The following is a 21,694-nucleotide window of genomic DNA, read 5'->3' on the forward strand; positions in this document are numbered from 1 at the left end:
CCCCGACCCGTTTAGCAATCCATGACCACGCCCTCTCATAGGACACGCCCCCCCACATGGTTGTGTCAAATCACGCCCCCTGCGCGGGCCACGCCCCCATGGCACACGCTTAACCAATCAGCAGTCCAGGCCCCTCCAAAACCACGCCCCCTCCCCAACCACCGACCGCCTCCAAACTGCTCTCCCTCACAGGCCACGCCCCACCCATCCCTCTCAGCCAATCAGTGGCCACACCCCCTCGCGGAAAGCCACGCCCCCAGTCCCGCGTGTCTCTCCAGCCACGCCCCTTTCATCAAGCCACGCCCCTCCTTACCGATCCCAGGTCCCGGACCGGCCCGACCGGTCCCTCTCGGCCACGCCCCCTCCCGCCCCCGCCCGGACCGGCCCGACCGGTCCCCCCGCCCGGCCCCGCCCCCGGCCCCGCCCCCGCCCAGTCCCGGCGCAGCTCGGGCCCCGGTTCGGCTCGGTTCCCCCCCCGGTTCGGTCCCGTTCCGACCGATACCGCCTGGTTCCGGGCTATCTATCCGGGTACCACCCTCCCGTTGAGGGGTTCGGCTCCGTTCCATTCGGTTGATCCCGGTTCGGACCGGTAGGACTTAATCCCGGCTCGTCCCAGTTCCTCCCGGTTCGGCCCGGATGGTGCTGCCCGGGGGCCCCGCAGCTCCGTGAGCCCCCGGTGCCCGCATGGCTCCCGGGATGCTGCCCCGGGCGAGCGGCTGCCCCCTCCGCCGCCTCCTCCTCCTCCTCCTCATCATCATCCTCGCCGCCACCGGTAAGGAACCACCGGGACCGGGGGGGGGGGGGGGGGGTGGAACGGGGACCGAGAGCCCCGGGGCGAGGAGGATGGCGGGGGGGACCGGGAGGACCGGTAACGGCGGCGTGGGAAACCGGGACTGGGGGAAACTGGAGGTCCCGGTAGCCCCGGAGAGAGGAGACCGGGGAGAGACCGGGGCTACCGGTAGCTCGTGGAGTGGGAAACGGGGACCGGAGAGGACTGGGGGTACCGGTAGAGGAAAGAGAGGCGAACCGGGGGGTACCGGTAGTTCATGGCTTTGGAAACTGAGACTGGGGGGGTCCCGGTAGCCCCGGGGAGAGGGGGGGATGGAGAGAGACCGGGACTCCCGGTAGCCCATAGCGTGGGAAACTGGGACCGAAGGGTGCCGGTAGCCCTGGGGCGAGGGGGATGGGGGGGACTGGGGGTCCCGGTAGCCCCGGGGCGAAGAGGATGGGGGGGATTGGGGGTCCCGGTAGCCCCGGGGCGAAGAGGATGGGGGGGACTGGGGGTCCCGGTAGCCCCGGGGCGAAGAGGATGGGGGGGATTGGGGGTCCCAGTAGCCCCGGGGCGAGGGGGATGGGGAGAGACCGGGACTCCCGGTAGCCCATAGCGTGGGAAACTGGGACTGAAGGGTCCCGGTAGCCCCGGGGTGATGGGGATTGGGGGGGATTGGGGGTCCCGGTAGCCCTGGGGCGAGCGGAAAGAGGAGGGAGCGGTGGTCCCGGTAGCCCATGGCGTGGGAAACCGGGCCCGAAGGGTCCCGGTAGCCCCGGGGGGAGCAGAACGGCGGTTCCCACGGGGATTCCGCGCGTGTGCGCTCTCGTGTGAGTGGGGGTGCGCGGAACTGCGGCTCCGCACCGCTGTCCGTCTGTCCGTCTGTCCGTCCGTCCGTCCGTCCGTCCGTCTGTCCCGCCCGGGGGGGGGGATCGCCGCGGGCATTGCGGGTGTCCGTGTGTCCACCTGTGTGTCCGTGTGCGCGTCCGTGTGTCCGTAAGTGCACGTGTGTGTCCGTGTGTCCGCCTGAGTGTCCATGTGTCCATCCGTCTGTCCGTATGTGCACCTGCGCGTGGCCGTGTGTCCACTCGTGTGTCCACGTGTGTGTCCGTCTGTCCATGTGTCCACCTGTGCGTGTCCGTCTGTCCATCTGTGTGTGTGTCCGTGTGTCCGTATGTGCACCTGCGCGTGTCTGTGTCTCCATTTGTGTGTCCACGTGTGTGTCCGTCTGTCCTCCTGTGTGTCCGTGTGCGTGTCCGTGTGTCTGTGTGAGCACCTGTGTGTGTCCGTGTGTCCGTCTGTGTGTCCATGTGTGTGTCCGTGTGTCCGTATGAGCACCTGTGTGTCCGTTTGTCCACCTGCGTGTCCGTCTGCATATCCGTGTGCACGTCTGTGTGTCCGTCCACTCTTGTGCGTGTCCGTACGTGCACCTGCGCGTGTCCGTGTGTCCGCGTGCGTGTCCGTGTGTCCGTGCCCTCACACCCGCTCTTCCCCGTTCCCCCCTCCCAGCGTGGGGCCGAGCCCCTCCCGTGCCTCAGTTTCCCCACAGGTGGGGAAACCCCTGGGAACGCGCTGCGGGGAGGCAGTGACCTCACAGTGTGTGTGTGTGTGTGGCACACGCGTGTGTAAGGGGCACAAGTGTGCACAGCTCCATAGGGATGTGACCCCGGTTTGCACACACCTGTGTGTGTGTGTGTGCAGGGCTGCGCCTATGGTTTGTATACACCTATACATCCCCTCCCAAAGGTGCACAAGCACACACGCGCGTGCAAGGTGCATGCCTGTGCCTCTGTGCTCCGCGGTGCCGCCAGCCACACGCGTGTGCCAGACCATCACCCTTGTGCACACCTCTGGGCTGTGTTCCAAAGGGCACAACCCTGACACACACACACACTTACACACGCGTGTGTCTGAGGGGCACAATCACCCCTGCTGGTGCACAGGTGGGTGTGCGCACACACTACCGCTGCTTTTTCCCCCCTCCTGTGTCGGTGCAAAGGCCGATGTGCACACGCGCCGGTGCGAAGCTTTTTCACACGCGTGTGCGCCGCCGATCCCGGCGTGGGGGGGGGGAATCCGGTTCAGCCGGTTCCATCCCCATTCCTGCCCCGTTCCCACGCGCTGGGTGGGTTGCCCCACGGCAGTGGCCACTTGCCACCCCCCCCACCAGTAGCCCCCCAAGTACCGCACCCCCCCCTCCTCCTCCCTGCTTTATGCCCCCCCCCTCCCAGGGCTCCCTCAGCCCCATTGTGGTGTGTGGGGAAACTGAGGCACAGCCCTGTTGAAGGCTACCGGGACTTAAGACATGGGCAAAGCGCAATTAATTAATGAATTTGGGGGGTCATTAGTGGAGCCGGTGGTGTTGGGGGGTTCGTGGGGGTGTTTGGGGCCGGGGGGGGGGATGGAGGGTGCACTCCGCAAGCCGTGGCAGCGCCCCGGTATGTGTGCCGGCCGGTTGGGCTGGCCGCGCCGGCAGAGCCGCTTCGCCCGGCGTCACCCAGAGGTTGGGTGGGCCCTGTGCCACACCCCGGCACCCACGGCAGCGCCGCGGCATGGGGGTGTCCACGCGTGTGCAAGCGTGCACGAGTACGCGTGGACATGGTGGGCGTGAGGGTGAATGCGCGTGCGCAAAAGTATGCGTGAACCAAGTGGGCGTGAGGGTGTCCGCACGTGTGCAAAAGTATGTGAGAACCTGGTGGGCGTGAGGGTGTCCACGCGTTCTTTGTGGATGCGTGTGCAAGCACAAGCGTGATGGAGAATGTGCAGGTGTGCCCAAGTGTTCTTGCATGGGTGTGAGTGCAAGCACACGTGAGTTGGAGCGTGCAAAGCATCTCCAAGCGTTGCGCCCATGCACACGTGTGCCAGAAGGACCACCTGGGCGTGCAGGAGCCCATGTGTGCCCAAGTGTTCTTGCATGGATGTGAGTGCAAGCACACGTGTGCTGGAGCGTGCAAAGCATCTCCAAGCGTTGCATCCATGCACACGTGTGTCAGAAGGACCACCTGAGCGTGCAGGAGCCCACGTGTGCCCAAGTGTTCTTGCATGGATGTGAGTGCAAGCACACACGTGTTGGAGTGTGCAAAGCATCTCCAAGCGTTGTGTCTGTGCAGACGTGTGCCGGAAGGACCTCAGGGAGGAGCCCAAGTGTTCTTCAATGGAGATGAGTGCAAGCACACACGTGTTGGAGTGTGCAAAGCATCTCCAAGTGTTGCATCCATGCACACGTGTGTCAGAAGGACCACCTGGGCGTGCAGGAGCCCACGTGTGCCCAAGTGTTCTTGCATGGGTGTGAGTGCAAGCACACACGTGTTGGAGCGTGCAAAGCATCTCCAAGCGTTGTGCCCATGCACACGTGTGCCAGAAGGACCACCTGAGTGTGCAGGAGCCCACATGTGCCCAAGTGTTCTTGCATGGATGTGAGTGCAAGCACACGCGTGCCGGAGAGTGCAAAGCATCTCCAAGTGTTGTGCCCATGCACACGTGTGTCAGAAGGACCTCAGGGAGGAGCCCAAGTGTTCTTCAATGGAGATGAGTGCAAGCACACACGTGTTGGAGTGTGCAAAGCATCTCCAAGTGTTGCGTCCATGCACACGTGTGCCAGAAGGACCACCTGAGCGTGCAGGAGCCCACGTGTGCCCAAGTGTTCTTGCATGGATGTGAGTGCAAGCACACACGTTGGAGCGTGCAAAGCATCTCCAAGCGTTGCATCCATGCACACGTGTGTCAGAAGGACCACCTGGGCGTGCAGGAGCCCACGTGTGCCCAAGTGTTCTTGCATGGGTGTGAGTGCAAGCACACACGTGTTGGAGTGTGCAAAGCATCTCCAAGCGTTGTGCCCATGCACACGTGTGCCAGAAGGACCTCAGGGAGGAGCCCAAGTGTTCTCGCATGGATGTGAGTGCAAGCACACACGTGTTGGAGTGTGCAAAGCATCTCCAAGTGTTGCGTCCATGCACACGTGTGTCAGAAGGACCACCTGAGCGTGCAGGAGCCCACACATGCCCAAGTGTTCTTGCATGGGTGTGAGTGCAAGCACACGTGTGTTGGAGCATGCAAAGCATCTCCAAGTGTTGCGTCCATGCACACGTGTGCCAGAAGGACCTCAGGGAGGAGCCCAAGTGTTCTTCCATGGAGATGAGTGCAAGCACACGCGTGTTGGAGTGTGCAAAGCATCTCCAAGTGTTGCGTCCATGCACACATGTATCAGAAGGACCACCTGAGCGTGCAAGAGCCCACGTGTGCCCAAGTGTTCTTGCATGGATGTGAGTGCAAGCACACACGTTGGAGCGTGCAAAGCATCTCCAAGCGTTGCATCCATGCACACGTGTGTCAGAAGGACCACCTGGGCGTGCAGGAGCCCACGTGTGCCCAAGTGTTCTTGCATGGGTGTGAGTGCAAGCACACACGTGTTGGAGTGTGCAAAGCATCTCCAAGCGTTGCGTCCATGCACACGTGTGCCAGAAGGACCTCAGGGAGGAGCCCAAGTGTTCTTCCATGGAGATGAGTGCAAGCACACGCGTGTTGGAGTGTGCAAAGCATCTCCAAGTGTTGCGTCCATGCACACATGTATCAGAAGGACCACCTGAGCGTGCAAGAGCCCACGTGTGCCCAAGTGTTCTTGCATGGATGTGAGTGCAAGCACACGTGTGTTGGAGCGTGCAAAGCATCTCCAAGCGTTGCGCCCATGCACACGTGTGTCAGAAGGACCCCCCCGGGCGTGCAAGGAGCCCAGGCGTGCCCGGGAGCTGTTGGCCGTGGTGCGTGGCGTGCGTGCGAGCGCGGTGGTGTCCCCGCAGGCTGCCTGGCGGGAGTGGTGGAGATGGAGCGCAGCGTGACGGCGGTGCTGGGCCAGGACGTGGTGCTGCCGTGCCGGTACCGGGCGCAGGAGGAGGAGAAGGAGAAGGTGGTGCAGGTGACGTGGCTGAAGCGCGGCGCGGGCGGGCGCAGCGCCGAGGTGGCCGTGCTCAACCGCGAGCACGGCGAGCACGTCAAGGAGCCCTACGCCGGGCGGGTGCTGCGCCGGGCCGAGGGGGCGCTGGAAGACGGAGCCATCGTCCTACGCAACGCCGTGCAGGGCGACGAGGGCGACTACGAGTGCCACCTCATCACCTTCCCGCTGGGCAGCTTCGAGGGGCGGCTCAGCCTCAAGGTGCTCGGTGAGTGCCGGCGGAGAACGACGGCGGCGGTGAACGGGGTGGTCAATGAGTGATGGGGTGGTGGTCATGGGTGATGGGCGATGGGATGGTGGTCGTGGAGCGATGGGATGGTGGTCTTTGGGCAATGGGATAGTGGTCATGGGGTGATGGACGATGGGATGGTGGTCATGGGGTGATGGGATGGTGGCCGTGGGGTGATGGGCAATGGGATGGTGGTCATGGGGTGATGGGCGATGGGGTGGTGGTCATTGGGTAATGGGATGGTGGTCATGGGATGATGGGATAATGGTCATTGGGTAATGGGATGGTGGCCATGGGGTGATGGGCAATGGGATGGTGGTCATGGAGCGATGGGATGGTGGTCTTTGGGCAATGGGATAGTGGTCATGGGGTGATGGACGATGGGATGGTGGTCATGGAGCAATGGGATGGTGGTCATGGGGTGATGGACGATTGGATGGTGGTCATCGGGCAATGGGGTGGTGGCCATGGGGTGATGGGCGATGGGATAGTGGTCATTGGGTAATGGGATGGTGGCCATGGGGTGATGGGCGATGGGATGGTGGTCATGGAGCAATGGGATGGTGGTCTTTGGGCAATGGGATAGTGGTCATGGGGTGATGGACGATGGGATGGTGGTCATGGAGTGATGGGATGGTGGCCGTGGGGTGATGGGCAATGGGATGGTGGTCATGGAGCGATGGGGTGGTGGCCATGGGGTGATGGGCAATGGGATAGTGGTCATTGGGTAATGGGATGGTGGTCATGGGATGATGGGCGATGGGATGGTGGTCATCAGGCAACAGGATGGTGGCCATGGGGTGATGGGCAATGGGATGGTGGTCATTGGGTAATGGGATGGTGGCCATGGGGTGATGGGATAATGGTCATTGGGTAATGGGATGGTGGCCATGGGGTGATGGGCAATGGGATGGTGGTCATTGGGCAATGGGATGGTGGCCATGGGGTGATGGACGATTGGATGGTGGTCATGGAGCAATGGGATGGTGGCCATGGGTGATGGGATAATGGTCATTGGGTAATGGGATGGTGGCCATGGGGTGATGGGCGATGGGATAGTGGTCATGGAGCGATGGGATGGTGGTCTTTGGGCAATGGGATAATGGTCATGGGGTGATGGACGATGGGATGGTGGTCATGGAGCAATGGGATGGTGGTCATGGGGTGATGGACGATTGGATGGTGGTCATCGGGCAATGGGGTGGTGGCCATGGGGTGATGGGCGATGGGATAGTGGTCATTGGGTAATGGGATGGTGGCCATGGGGTGATGGGCAATAAGATGGTGGTCATGGGGTGATGGGCGATGGGGTGGTGGTCATTGGGTAAAGGGATGGTGGCCATGGGGTGATGGGCAATGGGATGGTGGTCATGGAGCAATGGGATGGTGGTCATGGGGTGATGGGATAATGGTCATGGGCAACGGGATGGTGGCCATGGGGTGATGGGATAATGGTCATTGGGTAATGGGATGGTGGCCATGGAGTGATGGGATGGTGGTCATGGGCAACGGGATGGTGGCCATGGGGTGATGGGCGATGGGATGGTGGTCATTGGGTAATGGGATGGTGGCCATGGGGTGATGGGCAATGGGATGGTGGTCATTGGGTAAAGGGATGGTGGCCATGGGGTGATGGGCAATGGGATGGTGGTCTTTGGGCAATGGGATGGTGGTCATGGGGTGATGGGCAATGGGATGGTGGTCATGGAGCGATGGGGTGGTGGCCATGGGGTGATGGGCAATGGGATAGTGGTCATTGGGTAATGGGATGGTGGCCATGGGGTGATGGGCAATGGGATGGTGGTCATGGAGCAATGGGATGGTGGTCATGGGGTGATGGGATAATGGTCATCAGGTAATGGGATGGTGGCCATGGGGTGATGGGCAATGGGATGGTGGTCATTGGGTAATGGGATGGTGGCCATGGGGTGATGGGATAATGGTCATTGGGTAATGGGATGGTGGCCATGGGGTGATGGGCAATGGGATGGTGGTCATTGGGCAATGGGATGGTGGCCATGGGGTGATGGACGATTGGATGGTGGTCATTGGGCAATGGGGTGGTGGCCATGGGGTGATGGGCAATGGGATGGTGGCCATGGAGCAATGGGGTGGTGGTCATCAGGTAATGGGATGGTGGTCATGGGGTGATGGGATAATGGTCATCAGGTAATGGGATGGTGGTCATGGGGTGATGGGCAATGGGATAGTGGTCATTGGGTAATGGGATGGTGGCCATGGAGCAATGGGATGGTGGCCATGGGGTGATGGGATAATGGTCATCAGGTAATGGGATGGTGGTCATGGGGTGATGGGCTATGGGATGGTGGTCATTGGGTAATGGGATGGTGGTCATGGGGTGATGGGCTATGGGATGGTGGTCATTGGGTAATGGGATGGTGGCCATGGAGCAATGGGATGGTGGCCATGGGGTGATGGGCAATGGGATGGTGGCCATGGAGTGATGGGATGGTGGTCATGGGCAACGGGATGGTGGCCATGGGGTGATGGACGATTGGATGGTGGTCATTGGGCAATGGGATGGTGGCCATGGGGTGACGGGCAATGGGATGGTGGTCATGGGCAATGGGATGGTGGCCATGGGGTGATGAGCACGGCAGGATGGTGGTTGGCGACGGAAACGGGAGGAGCTGCGCTGGGGCTGCCGTTGGGGCAGGTGGGTCTGGGGTCACCAGCCAGCGCGGCGGTGACGCCGGTACCACCCGCAGTGCCGCCGCTGCCCATCCTGAACCCGGGGCCACCGCTGGAGGAGGGTCAGGGCCGGACGCTGGCGGCCTCGTGCACGGCCGAGGGCAACCCGGTGCCGTCGGTGCGCTGGGAGACCGAGGTGCGCGGCACCAACACCACGCGCCGCTCGGCACACGCCCGTTCCGCCTCCGTCACCAGCGAGTTCTACCTGGTGCCCGGGCGCAGCATGAACGGCAAGAGCCTCACCTGCGTGGTGGCCCACCCTGGTCTGCGCCATGAAAAGAGGATCACCCACATCCTCAGCGTCGCCTGTGCGGCACCGGGCAGGGGCATGGCGGGAACCGAGGGGCACCGGGGAGGGCGAGGGGGCTGAGGGACATGGGAGGAACCAAGGATGGGGAGGGGTTGGGGGACATGGAGGAGGTTGAGGGACATGGAGTGGGTTGAAGGACATGGGGTCACCAGAGATATGGAGGGGTTGAGGGACATGGGGTCACCAGGGATGGGGAGGGGGTTGAGGGACATGGGGGGCACTGGGGATGGGGAGGGGTTGAAGGACATGGAGAGGGTTGAAGGACATGGGGTCACCAGAGATATGGAGGGGTTGAGGGACATGGGGGTCACCAGGGATGGGGAGGGGGTTGAGGGACATGAGGGGCACCAGGGATGGGGAGGGGGTTGAAGGACATGGAGGAGGTTGAAGGACATGGGGTCACCAGAGATATGGAGGGGTTGAGGGACATGGGGGGCACCAGGGATGGGGAGGGGGTTGAGGGACATGGGGGGCACCAGAGATATTGGAGGGGTTGAAGGACATGGAGGAGGTTGAAGGACATAGAGGGGGTTGAAGGACATGGGGTCACCAGAGATATGGAGGGAGTTGAAGGACATGGGTGTCACCAGAGATATGGAGGGGTTGAGGGACATGGGGTTACCAGGGATGGGGAGGGAGTTGAGGGACATGGGGGGCACCAGAGATATGGAGGGGTTGAAGGACATGGAGGGGGTTGAAGGACATGGGGTCAACAGGGATATGGAGGGGTTGAGGGACATGAGGGTCACCAGGGATGGGGAGGGAGTTGAAGGACATGGGGGTCACCAGGGATGGGGAGGGGGTTGAGGGACATGGGGGGCACCAGAGATATGGAGGGGTTGAAGGACATGGAGGGAGTTGAAGGACATGGGGTCAACAGGGATATGGAGGGAGTTGAAGGACATGGGGTCACCAGAGATATGGAGGGGTTGAAGGACATGGGGTCACCAGAGATATGGAGGGGTTGAGGGACACGGAGGATGTTGGGGGTCATGAAGGCGTTGGGGACATGAAGAGCCACGGGGGCAGTCTGGGGACACGAGGGGGGCGCTGGGGACAGGGTGGCTTGCGGGGACGCCCCTGAGTGCTCCGTGTCCCCAGACCTGTCGGACGCGTCGGTGCTGGGACACTCGGAGGGGTGGCAGGAGGGCACGGAGGGGGCGGCGCTGACCTGCCTGGGTGAGGGCAACCCCCCACCCACCTACAACTGGACACGGTGAGGACCCCCTGTCCCTGTCCCCTGTCACATCCCGTGGCCCTCAGCTGTCCCCTCCTTGTCCCCTCGTCCTGAGCCCATGTCTCCCGTCCCGTGTCCAGGGCTCTTGTCCTACGCCCCATATCCATATCCATGTCCTCCACCTGTCCCCATGTCCCTACTGTGTCCATGTCCCTACTGTGTCCATATCCCATATCCATGTCCTCCACCTGTCCCCATGTCCCTACTGTGTCCATGTCCCATATCCACGTCCTCCACCTGTCCCCATGTCCCTACTGTGTCCATGTCCCATATCCATGTCCTCCACCTGTCCCCATGTCCCTACTGTGTCCATGTCCCATATCCATGTCCTCCACCTGTCCCCATGTCCCTACTGTGTCCATGTCCCATATCCATGTCCTCCACCTGTCCCCATGTCCTCCACCTGTCCCCATGTCCCTACTGTGTCCATATCCCATGTCCATGTCCTCCACCTGTCCCCATGTCCCTACTGTGTCCATGTCCCATATCCATGTCCTCCACCTGTCCCCATGTCCCTACTGTGTCCATGTCCCATATCCATGTCCTCCACCTGTCCCCATGTCCTCCACCTGTCCCCATGTCCCTACTGTGTCCATATCCCATATCCATGTCCTCCACCTGTCCCCATGTCCCTACTGTGTCCATGTCCCATATCCACGTCCTCCACCTGTCCCCATGTCCCTACTGTGTCCATGTCCCATATCCACGTCCTCCACCTGTCCCCATGTCCCTACTGTGTCCATGTCCCATATCCATGTCCTCCACCTGTCCCCATGTCCCTACTGTGTCCATATCCCATATCCACGTCCTCCACCTGTCCCCATGTCCCTACTGTGTCCATGTCCCTACTGTGTCCATGTCCCGTCCCCATGTCCTTCACCTGTCCCCGTGTCCCTACTGTGTCCATGTCCCATATCCATGTCCTCCACCTGTCCCCATGTCCTCCACCTGTCCCCATGTCCCTACTGTGTCCATGTCCTGTCCCCATGTCCTCCACCTGTCCCCATGTCCCTACTGTGTCCATGTCCCATATCCATGTCCTCCACCTTTCCCCATGTCCCTACTGTCCCCATGTCCCTACTGTGTCCATATCCCATATCCATGTCCTCCACCTGTCCCCATGTCCTCCACCTGTCCCCATGTCCCTACTGTGTCCATGTCCCATATCCATGTCCTCCACCTGTCCCCATGTCCTCCACCTGTCCCCATGTCCCTACTGTCCCCATGTCCTCCACCTGTCCCCATGTCCCTACTGTGTCCATATCCCATATCCATGTCCTCCACCTGTCCCCATGTCCTCCACCTGTCCCCATGTCCCTACTGTCCCCATGTCCCGTGTCCCCTGCCCATCACCCTGTGCCTTCCACGTCCTGTCCCCATCCCGTGTCCCGTGTCCCAGCCGTGCCCAGGCGTGCCCGTGCTGAGCGCCGCGGTGCCGGCGTGCGTGGCAAGCGCCGCCGTGCCCGGACAAGCCTCCCCAGGGCCGGGCAGGGCGTCAGCCGTGGGAACCGGCAACCCCGGCTTTGGCGGCGCCGCCCGGGCACGCCGAGGGCTGACGGTGCCGCCCCGCAGGTTGGATGCCCCGCTGCCCGCCGGCGTGCGCGTCAAGGGGGACACGCTGGCCTTCCAGCGGCCCCTCACCCCCGCCGACGCCGGCCACTACATCTGCCGCGTCTCCAACCGCGTGGCCACCAAAGAGGCGAGAGCCAACGTCAGCGTCAGGAGTAGGGAGGAAGGTGGGCACCCGCGGCCCCACGAGGGCGGTGGGCGGTGGGTGAGGGTCTCATATGGGTGTTGGGTGAGGGTCAACAGTGGGCGTTGGGTGAGGGTCAAAGGTGGGCGTTGGGTGAGGGTCAAAGGTGGGCATTGGGTGAGGGTCAAAGGTGGGCGTTGGGTGAGGGTCTCAGGTGTTGGGTGAGTGTCAAAGGTGGGCGTTGGGTGAGGGTCTCATATGGGTGTTGGGTGAGGGTCAAAGGTGGGCGTTGGGTGAGGGTCAAAGGTGGGCGTTGGGTGAGGGTCTCATATGGGTGTTGGGTGAGGGTCAAAGGTGGGCGTTGGGTGAGGGTCAAAGGTGGGCCTTGGGTGAGGGTCTCATATGGGTGTTGGGTGAGGGTCAAAGGTGGGCGTTGGGTGAGGGTCTCATATGGGTGTTGGGTGAGGGTCAAAGGTGGGCGTTGGGTGAGGGTCAAAGGTGGGCGTTGGGTGAGGGTCTCATATGGGTGTTGGGTGAGGGTCAAAGGTGGGCGTTGGGTGAGGGTCAACGGTGGGCGTTGGGTGAGGGTCTCAGGTGTTGGGTGAGGGTCTCGGGTGTTGGGTGAGGGTCTCGGGCGTTGGGTGAGGGTCAAAGGTGGGTGTTGGGTGAGGGTCTCGGGCGTTGGGTGAGGGTCAAAGGTGGGCGTTGAGTGAGGGTCTCGGGCGTTGGGTGAGGGTCAAAGGTGGGCGTTGGGTGAGGGTCAAAGGTGGGCATCGGGTGAGGGTCTCGGGTGTTGGGTGAGGGTCTCGGGTTTTGGGTGAGGGTCAAAGGTGGGCGTTGAGAGAGGATCAAAGGTGGGCGTTGGGTGGGGGTCTCAGGTGTTGGGTGAGGGTCAAAGGTGGGCATTGGGTGAGGGTCTGAGGTGTTGGGTGAGGGTCAAAGGTGTTGGGTGAGGGTCTCAGGTGTTGGGTGAGGGTCAAAGGTGGGCATTGGGTGAGGGTCAAAGGTGGGCATTGGGTGAGGGTCTCAGGTGTTGGGTGAGGGTCAAAGGTGGGCGTTGGGTGAGGGTCTCATGTGGGTGTTGGGTGAGGGTCTCAGGTGTTGGTTGAGGGTCACAGGTGTTGGGTGTGGGTCTCAGGTGAGCGTTAAGTGAGGGTCTCAGGTTTTGGGTGAGGGTCCCAGGTGGGCGTCGAATGAGGGTCTCAGGTGAGTGTTAAGTGAGGGTCTCGGGTGTTGGGTGAGGGTTAAAGGTGGGCGTTGGGTGAGGGTCACAGATGGGCATTGAGAGGGTGGGTGCTGGGTGAGGGTCCCAGGTGGGTGCTGAGAGGGTGGCAGGTGGTGAGCACCATTCCGTGCTGCTCCCACCCATCTGTCTGTCCGTCCCTGGGCTCTGCTCCCTCTGTCCCCCACTCGGCCCTTCCCAAGTGTCCATGTGTCTGTCCATCTGTCCCCTCCAGGCTCTGTCCATTCTTCCCTGGATGCCCTTTGCCTGTTTGTCCATCTGTCCGCCTGTCCACCCATCTTTCTAACTGTCCTCTTGGCTGTCCTTCCGTTTGTCTGTCTATCCATGCACCACCAGAACCACCACCACCTCTCTCAACCCATCCACTTTCTCTGTTTCTTCATCAGTCCACCCATTTGTCCATCCATCCATCCATCCATCCATCCATCCATCCCCCTTTCACTCCTCATTGTCTCTTTGTTCATCCGTCCACGTGCCCGTCCGTGCGCTCCTCTGTCCCATCATCCACCCATCCGTCTACTCATCCGTCTCCTCCACCCACCCATCTACTCATCTCTCCAGTCATGCACTCGCCCATCCGTCCACTCATGCGTTTACTCATCCACCTCAGCATCTGCTCATCCATCCGTCCATCCGTGCTCCCATCATCCATCCCCCCTTCCACCTCTCTGTCCAGCTGTCTCTCCACCCATTGCTCATCCAACTCATCCATCCATCCATCCGGTCATCCACCCATCAAACCACCCACCCATCCATCCATGGATTTATCTATGGATGCGCCCATCAGTCCATCCATCCAACCAACCATCTGTCCATGGACTCATCCATCCTTCTCTCCGTGGATGTTCCCATTGATCCATCCACTCAGGATCTCACCTACCCACTCCTCCATGGACCATACAATCATTTAGGTTGGAAAAGGTCTTTAAGATCATGGAGATCATGGCTGTGTTCATCATCCATGTATTCCTGCCCTTGCCCATCAACCCATCCATCCATGGAAACACTCTTCTCTCCTTCCATGGCCTCACCCACCCATCTGTCTCCACCCCTCCGTGCGTTCCTCTGTCCATCCATCACCCATCCACCCACCCCCTCCATCTTCTCCTGACCGACCGACCACCCCTACGTGTGTCCCCACAGACAACAAAGTGCGCAAGGTGGACCTGGTCTCGGCCTCGGTGGTGGTGGTGGGCGTCATCGCCGCCGTCCTGCTCTGTGTCCTCGTCATCGTCGTCGTCGTCATGACCCTCTACCACAAGCGCAAGACCAAGCGCATCTCCGAGAAGTAGTAAGAGATGGGGCAAAGGGTTGGGGGGATGTGGGGGATGAGAAGGATGAGGAGAACCCGTTCTGAGTGGGTCTCTCATGTCCAAAGTGAGGAGGAGCTGACGCTCACGCGGGAGAACTCCATCCGCCGCCTGCACTCCAGCCACAGCGCCGACACGCGCACTCAGGTGAGTGGGCCGAGGGACGAGGACTTGGGGTGTTCGGGGTGATGGGAGTTGGGGTGTCCAAGAGAGGACATCTTGGAGCACCATGGGTGATGGGAGTTGGGGTGTCCAAGAGAGGACATCTTGGAGCACCATGGGTGATGGGAGTTGGGGTGTCCAAGAGAGGACATCTTGGAGCACCATGGGTGATGGGAGTTGGGGTGTCCAAGAGAGGACATCTTGGAGCATCATGGGTGATGGGTATTGGGGTGCCAGGAGTTGGGGTGTCCAAGAGAGGACATCTTGGAGCACCACGGGTGATGGGTATTGGGGTGCCGGGAGTTGGGGTGTCCAAGAGAGGATGTCTTGGAGCGCCATGGGTGATGGGTATTGGGGTGCCAGGAGTTGGGGTGTCCAAGAGAGGACATCTTGGAGCACCATGGGTGATGGGTATTGGGGTGCCAGGAGTTGGGGTGTCCAAGAGAGGACATCTTGGAGCACCATGGGTGATGGGTATTGGCATGCCGGGAGTTGGGGTGTCCAAGAGAGGACATCTTGGAGCACCATGGGTGATGGGTATTGGGGTGCCGGGAGGTGGGATGTCCAAGAGAGGACATCTTGGAGCACCATGGGTGATGAGTATTGGGGTGCCAGGAGTTGGGGTGTCCAAGAGAGGACATCTTGGAGCATCATGGGTGATGGGTATTGGGGTGCCGGGAGTTGGGGTGTCCAAGACAGGAAGTCTTGGAGCGCCATGGGTGATGGGTATTGGCGTGCCAGGAGTTGGGGTGTCCAAGAGAGGACATCTTGGAGCACCACGGGTGATGGGTATTGGGGTGCCGGGAGTTGGGGTGTCCAAGAGAGGACGTCTTGGAGCGCCATGGGTGATGGGTATTGGGGTGCCGGGAGTTGGGGTGTCCAAGAGAGGACATCTTGGAGCACCATGGGTGATGGGTATTGGGGTGCCGGGAGTTGGGGTGTCCAAGAGAGGATGTCTTGGAGCACCATGGGTGATGGGTATTGGGGTGCCAGGAGTTGGGGTGTCCAAGAGAGGACATCTTGGAGCACCATGGGTGATGGGTATTGGGGTGCCAGGAGTTGGGGTGTCCAAGAGAGGACATCTTGGAGCACCATGGGTGATGGGTATTGGGGTGCCGGGAGTTGGGGTGTCCAAGAGAGGACATCTTGGAGCACCATGGGTGATGGGTATTGGGGTGCCGGGAGTTGGGGTGTCCAAGACAGGAAGTCTTGGAGCGCCATGGGTGATGGGTATTGGGGTGCCAGGGCTGAAGGGAGTTGGGGTGTCCAAGACAGGAAGTCTTGGAGCGCCATGGGTGATGGGTATTGGGGTGCCAGGGCTGAAGGGAGTTGGGGTGTCCAAGACAGGAAGCCTTGGAGCGCCATGGGTGATGGGTATTGGGGTGCCAGGGATGATGGGAGTTGGGGTGTCCAAGACTTCCTGTCTTGAAGCGCCATGGGTGATGGGTATTGGGGTGTCCAAGAGAGGAAGTCTTGGAGCTCCATGGGTGATGGGTATTGGGGTGTCCTGGGTGATGGGAGTTGGGGTATCCAAGACAGGAAGTCTTGGAGCACCATGGGTGATGGGTATTGAGGTGTCCTGGGTGATGGGAGTTGGGGTGTCCAAGACAGGAAGTCTCAGAGCACCATGGGTGATGGAAGTTGGGGTGTCCAAGACAGGAAGTCTCGGAGCGCCATGGGTGATGGGTATTGGGGTGCTATGGATGTTGGGGTGCCCAAGGGAGTCACCCCTGGATCATGGGGCACCTCGATAGACGTTGGGTGATGGGTGTTGGGGGACCCGATGGAGTGGCTCTTGGGGTGCCACGAGTGATGGACGTTGGGGTGCGCGAGGAACCGGGTGTTGGGGAGCCCTGGCTTTTGGGGTGCTCAGGGGAACGGGGGTGTCCGTGGGGTTGGGTCTGATGGGACCGTTGACAGCTGGAGGAGACGCTGCAGCTGCGCACCGAGAGCCGCCAGGGCAGCCTGCGCGCCGACAGCCTGCGCGGCACCAGCATCTGCTCCGCCATGGTGAGGGGACACGGGGGGACACGGCAGCACCCCCAGAGCCACGGGAGCCCCCCAGTGCCCCATCGCAGCACCCCCAGACCCACGGGAGCCCCCCAGTGCCCCATTGGAGCCCCCCAGTGCCCCATAGCTGCACCCCCAGAGCCATGGGAGTCCCCCAGTGCCCCATTGGAGCCCCCCAGTGCCCCATAGCTGCACCCCCAGACCCAAGGGAGCCCCCCAGTGCCCCATAGCTGCACCCCCAGAGCCATGGGAGCCCCCCAGTGCCCCATCAAAGCCCCCCAGTGCCCCATGGCAGCACCCCCAGACCCACGGGAGCCCCCCAGTGCCCCATAGCTGCACCCCCAGACCCAAGGGAGCCCCCCCAGTGCCCCATGGGAGCCCCCCAGTGCCCCATAGCTGCACCCCCAGACCCACGGGAGCCCCCCAGTGCCCCATGGGAGCCCCCCAGAGCCCCACAGCAGCATCCCCATTGGCTCCTGTCCCTTGTTGGTGACCCCATGGCATCCCTGGTCCCCATTGGCTCCTGTCCCTTGTTGGTGACCCCATGGCACCCATGGTCCCCATTGGCTCCTGTCCCTTGTTGGTGACCCCATGGCGTCCCTGGTCCCCATTGACTCCTGTCCCTTGTTGGTGACCCCATGGCATCCCTGGTCCCCATTGGCTCCTGTCCCTTGTTGGTGACCCCACATCATCCCTGGTCCCCATTGGCTCCTGTCCCTTGTTGGTGACCCCATGGCATCCATGGTCCCCATTGGCTTTTGTCCCTTGTTGGTGACCCCATGACATCCCTGGTCCCCATTGGCTCCTGTCCCTTGTTGGTGACCCCACGGCATCCCTGGTCCCCATTGGCTCCTGTCCCTTGTTGGTGACCCCACGGCATCCCTGGTCCCCATTGGCTTTTGTCCCTTGTTGGTGACCCCATGGCATCCCTGGTCCCCATTGGCTCCTGTCCCTTGTTGGTGACCCCATGACATCCCTGGTCCCCATTGGCTCCTGTCCCTTGTTGGTGACCCCACATCATCCCTGGTCCCCATTGGCTCCTGTCCCTTGTTGGTGACCCCACGGCATCCCTGGTCCCCATTGGCTCCTGTCCCTTGTTGGTGACCCCACGGCATCCCTGGTCCCCATTGGCTCCTGTCCCTTGTTGGTGACCCCATGGCATCCCTGGTCCCCATTGGCTCCTGTCCCTTGTTGGTGACCCCATGGCATCCCTGGTCCCCATTGGCTCCTGTCCCTTGTTGGTGACCCCACATCATCCCTGGTCCCCATTGGCTCCTGTCCCTTGTTGGTGACCCCACATCATCCCTGGTCCCCATTGGCTCCTGTCCCTTGTTGGTGACCCCACGGCATCCCTCGTCCCCATTGGCTCCTGTCCCTTGTTGGTGACCCCACGGCATCCCTGGTCCCCATTGGCTCCTGTCCCTTGTTGGTGACCCCACGGCATCCCTGGTCCCCATTGGCTTTTGTCCCTTGTTGGTGACCCCATGGCATCCCTGGTCCCCATTGGCTCCTGTCCCTTGTTGGTGACCCCATGACATCCCTGGTCCCCATTGGCTCCTGTCCCTTGTTGGTGACCCCACATCATCCCTGGTCCCCATTGGCTCCTGTCCCTTGTTGGTGACCCCACGGCATCCCTGGTCCCCATTGGCTCCTGTCCCTTGTTGGTGACCCCACGGCATCCCTGGTCCCCATTGGCTCCTGTCCCTTGTTGGTGACCCCACATCATCCCTGGTCCCCATTGGCTCCTGTCCCTTGTTGGTGACCCCATGGCATCCCTGGTCCCCATTGGCTCCTGTCCCTTGTTGGTGACCCCACGTCATCCCTGGTCCCCATTGGCTCCTGTCCCTTGTTGGTGACCCCACGGCATCCCTGGTCCCCATTGGCTCCTGTCCCTTGTTGGTGACCCCATGGCATCCCTGGTCCCCATTGGCTCCTGTCCCTTGTTGGTGACCCCATGGCATCCCTGGTCCCCATTGGCTCCTGTCCCTTGTTGGTGACCCCACATCATCCCTGGTCCCCATTGGCTCCTGTCCCTTGTTGGTGACCCCATGGCATCCATGGTCCCCATTGGCTTTTGTCCCTTGTTGGTGACCCCATGACATCCCTGGTCCCCATTGGCTCCTGTCCCTTGTTGGTGACCCCACGGCATCCCTGGTCCCCATTGGCTCCTGTCCCTTGTTGGTGACCCCACGGCATCCCTGGTCCCCATTGGCTTTTGTCCCTTGTTGGTGACCCCATGGCATCCCTGGTCCCCATTGGCTCCTGTCCCTTGTTGGTGACCCCATGACATCCCTGGTCCCCATTGGCTCCTGTCCCTTGTTGGTGACCCCACATCATCCCTGGTCCCCATTGGCTCCTGTCCCTTGTTGGTGACCCCACGGCATCCCTGGTCCCCATTGGCTCCTGTCCCTTGTTGGTGACCCCACGGCATCCCTGGTCCCCATTGGCTCCTGTCCCTTGTTGGTGACCCCATGGCATCCATGGTCCCCATTGGCTTTTGTCCCTTGTTGGTGACCCCATGGCATCCCTGGTCCCCATTGGCTCCTGTCCCTTGTTGGTGACCCCACATCATCCCTGGTCCCCATTGGCTCCTGTCCCTTGTTGGTGACCCCACATCATCCCTGGTCCCCATTGGCTCCTGTCCCTTGTTGGTGACCCCACGGCATCCCTCGTCCCCATTGGCTCCTGTCCCTTGTTGGTGACCCCATGGCATCCCTGGTCCCCATTGGCTTTTGTCCCTTGTTGGTGACCCCACGGCATCCCTGGTCCCCATTGGCTCCTGTCCCTTGTTGGTGACCCCACGGCATCCCTGGTCCCCATTGGCTCCTGTCCCTTGTTGGTGACCCCATGACATCCCTGGTCCCCATTGGCTCCTGTCCCTTGTTGGTGACCCCACGTCATCCCTGGTCCCCATTGGCTCCTGTCCCTTGTTGGTGACCCCACATCATCCCTGGTCCCCATTGGCTCCTGTCCCTTGTTGGCGACCCCATGGCATCCCTGGTCCCCATTGGCTCCTGTCCCTTGTTGGTGACCCCACGTCATCCCTGGTCCCCATTGGCTCCTGTCCCTTGTTGGTGACCCCATGGCATCCCTGGTCCCCATTGGCTCCTGTCCCTTGTTGGTGACCCCATGGCATCCCTGGTCCCCATTGGCTCCTGTCCCTTGTTGGTGACCCCATGGCATCCCTGGTCCCCATTGGCTCCTGTCCCTTGTTGGTGACCCCACATCATCCCTGGTCCCCATTGGCTCCTGTCCCTTGTTGGTGACCCCATGGCATCCATGGTCCCCATTGGCTTTTGTCCCTTGTTGGTGACCCCACGGCATCCCTGGTCCCCATTGGCTCCTGTCCCTTGTTGGTGACCCCACGGCATCCCTGGTCCCCATTGGCTCCTGTCCCTTGTTGGTGACCCCATGACATCCCTGGTCCCCATTGGCTCCTGTCCCTTGTTGGTGACCCCATGGCATCCCTGGTCCCCATTGGCTCCTGTCCCTTGTTGGTGACCCCATGACATCCCTGGTCCCCATTGGCTCCTGTCCCTTGTTGGTGACCCCACGGCATCCCTGGTCCCCATTGGCTCCTGTCCCTTGTTGGTGACCCCATGGCATCCCTGGTCCCCATTGGCTCCTGTCCCTTGTTGGTGACCCCATGGCATCCCTGGTCCCCATTGGCTCCTGTCCCTTGTTGGTGACCCCATGGCATCCCTGGTCCCCATTGGCTCCTGTCCCTTGTTGGTGACCCCATGGCGCCCCTCGTTCTCCGCAGAGTGAGGAGCCCGAAGGTCGCAGCTACTCAACGCTCTCGACGGTGCGGGAGATCGAGACACAGACAGAGGTGCCGGTGGCTCCGCTGCTGCCGGCGCTGGCGGGGAAAGACCCGAAGGAAGAGGACGAGGACGGTGGTGGCGGTGGCGGTGGCAGAGACGATCCCATCAAGCAAGCCATGACGCACTTCGTGCAGGAGAATGGGATGCTGCAAGCCAAGCCCAGCACCAACGGCATCTACATCAACGGCCGCGGACACCTGGTGTGAGCGCGGCACCCCGGGACCCCCCCCCGGATCCCGTCCCCGAGCGTCCCTTCGGATCGGGGACACGCACCAGGACAGAGCTGCGGTCCCTCAGTGTCCCCTCGGGATCGAGGACACGCGCTGCGCCCCAGGACATTGCTCCCATCCCCGAGTGTCCCCGAGGTTAGGGGGACACCCGCCAGGACAGAGCTGCGCTCCCCGAGTGTCCCCTCGCTGCTGGCACCGGGTTGGGGACACGCAGCAGGACTGGGCTTTGGTCCCCGAGTGTCCCCGAGTGCGGAGCACCCACTGGCACGGGGACACCTCTGGACGTGGGGACACCCCTGGGCATGAGGACACCCCTGGATGTGGGGACACCCATGGGCATGGGGACACCTCTGGACGTGGGGACACCCCTGGGCATGAGGACACCTCTGGACGTGGGGACACCCCTGGACACCTCTGGGCATGGGGACACCCCTGGATGTGGGGACACCCCTGGGCATGGGGACACCTCTGGACGTGGGGACACCCCTGGACAGCTCTGGGCATGGGGACACCCCTGGATGTGGGGACAATGCTGGGCATGGGGACACCTCTGGACGTGGGGACACCCCTGGACACCTCTGGGCGTGGGGACACTCCTGGATGTGGGGACACCCCTGGACACCTCTGTGCATGGGGACACCCCTGGACGTGGGGACACCCCTGGACATGGGGACATCCCTGAGCATGGGGACACTCCTGGACGTGGGGACACCCCTGGACCCCCCTGGTCACGGGGACACCCCTGGAGACCCCTGGGCGTGGGGACCCCCCTGAGCATGGGGACACCCCTGGACATGGGGACACCCCTGGACCCCCCTGGTCACGGGGAACCCCCCTGGCCGTGGGGACCCCCCTGGTCACGGGGACCCCCCTGGGCGTGGGGACCCCCCTGGGCGTGGGGACCAGACGGGGCAGGACCCCCCGATGGGGCTCAGCGCCCCCCACACCCCTTTGGACTCCAGGTTGGGCTCCTTCCCTCGTGGCGTTGGGGACACGCGGCCGTCCCCGCTCGGGACG

At 62.0% G+C, this 21,694-nt stretch overlaps 1 protein-coding gene across 1 annotated transcript; it reads left to right on the forward strand.

The window, feature by feature from the left end:
• The first annotated feature begins 424 nt into the window (after window positions 1-424).
• Window positions 425-21,063, forward strand: NECTIN4 (nectin cell adhesion molecule 4). Its single transcript, XM_054051243.1, has 9 exons — window positions 425-772; window positions 5,566-5,925; window positions 8,676-8,966; window positions 10,070-10,184; window positions 11,778-11,941; window positions 14,285-14,432; window positions 14,520-14,598; window positions 16,534-16,623; window positions 20,387-21,063. The coding sequence occupies exons 1-9, from the start codon at window positions 685-687 to the stop codon at window positions 20,651-20,653; spliced, it is 1,602 nt and encodes a 533-aa protein (XP_053907218.1). The 5' UTR covers window positions 425-684; the 3' UTR covers window positions 20,654-21,063.
• Window positions 21,064-21,694: the final 631 nt, after the last annotated feature.

The sequence above is a fragment of the Cuculus canorus genome, chromosome 28, assembly GCF_017976375.1.
Source record: "Cuculus canorus isolate bCucCan1 chromosome 28, bCucCan1.pri, whole genome shotgun sequence".
Taxonomy (NCBI): Eukaryota; Metazoa; Chordata; class Aves; order Cuculiformes; family Cuculidae; genus Cuculus; species Cuculus canorus.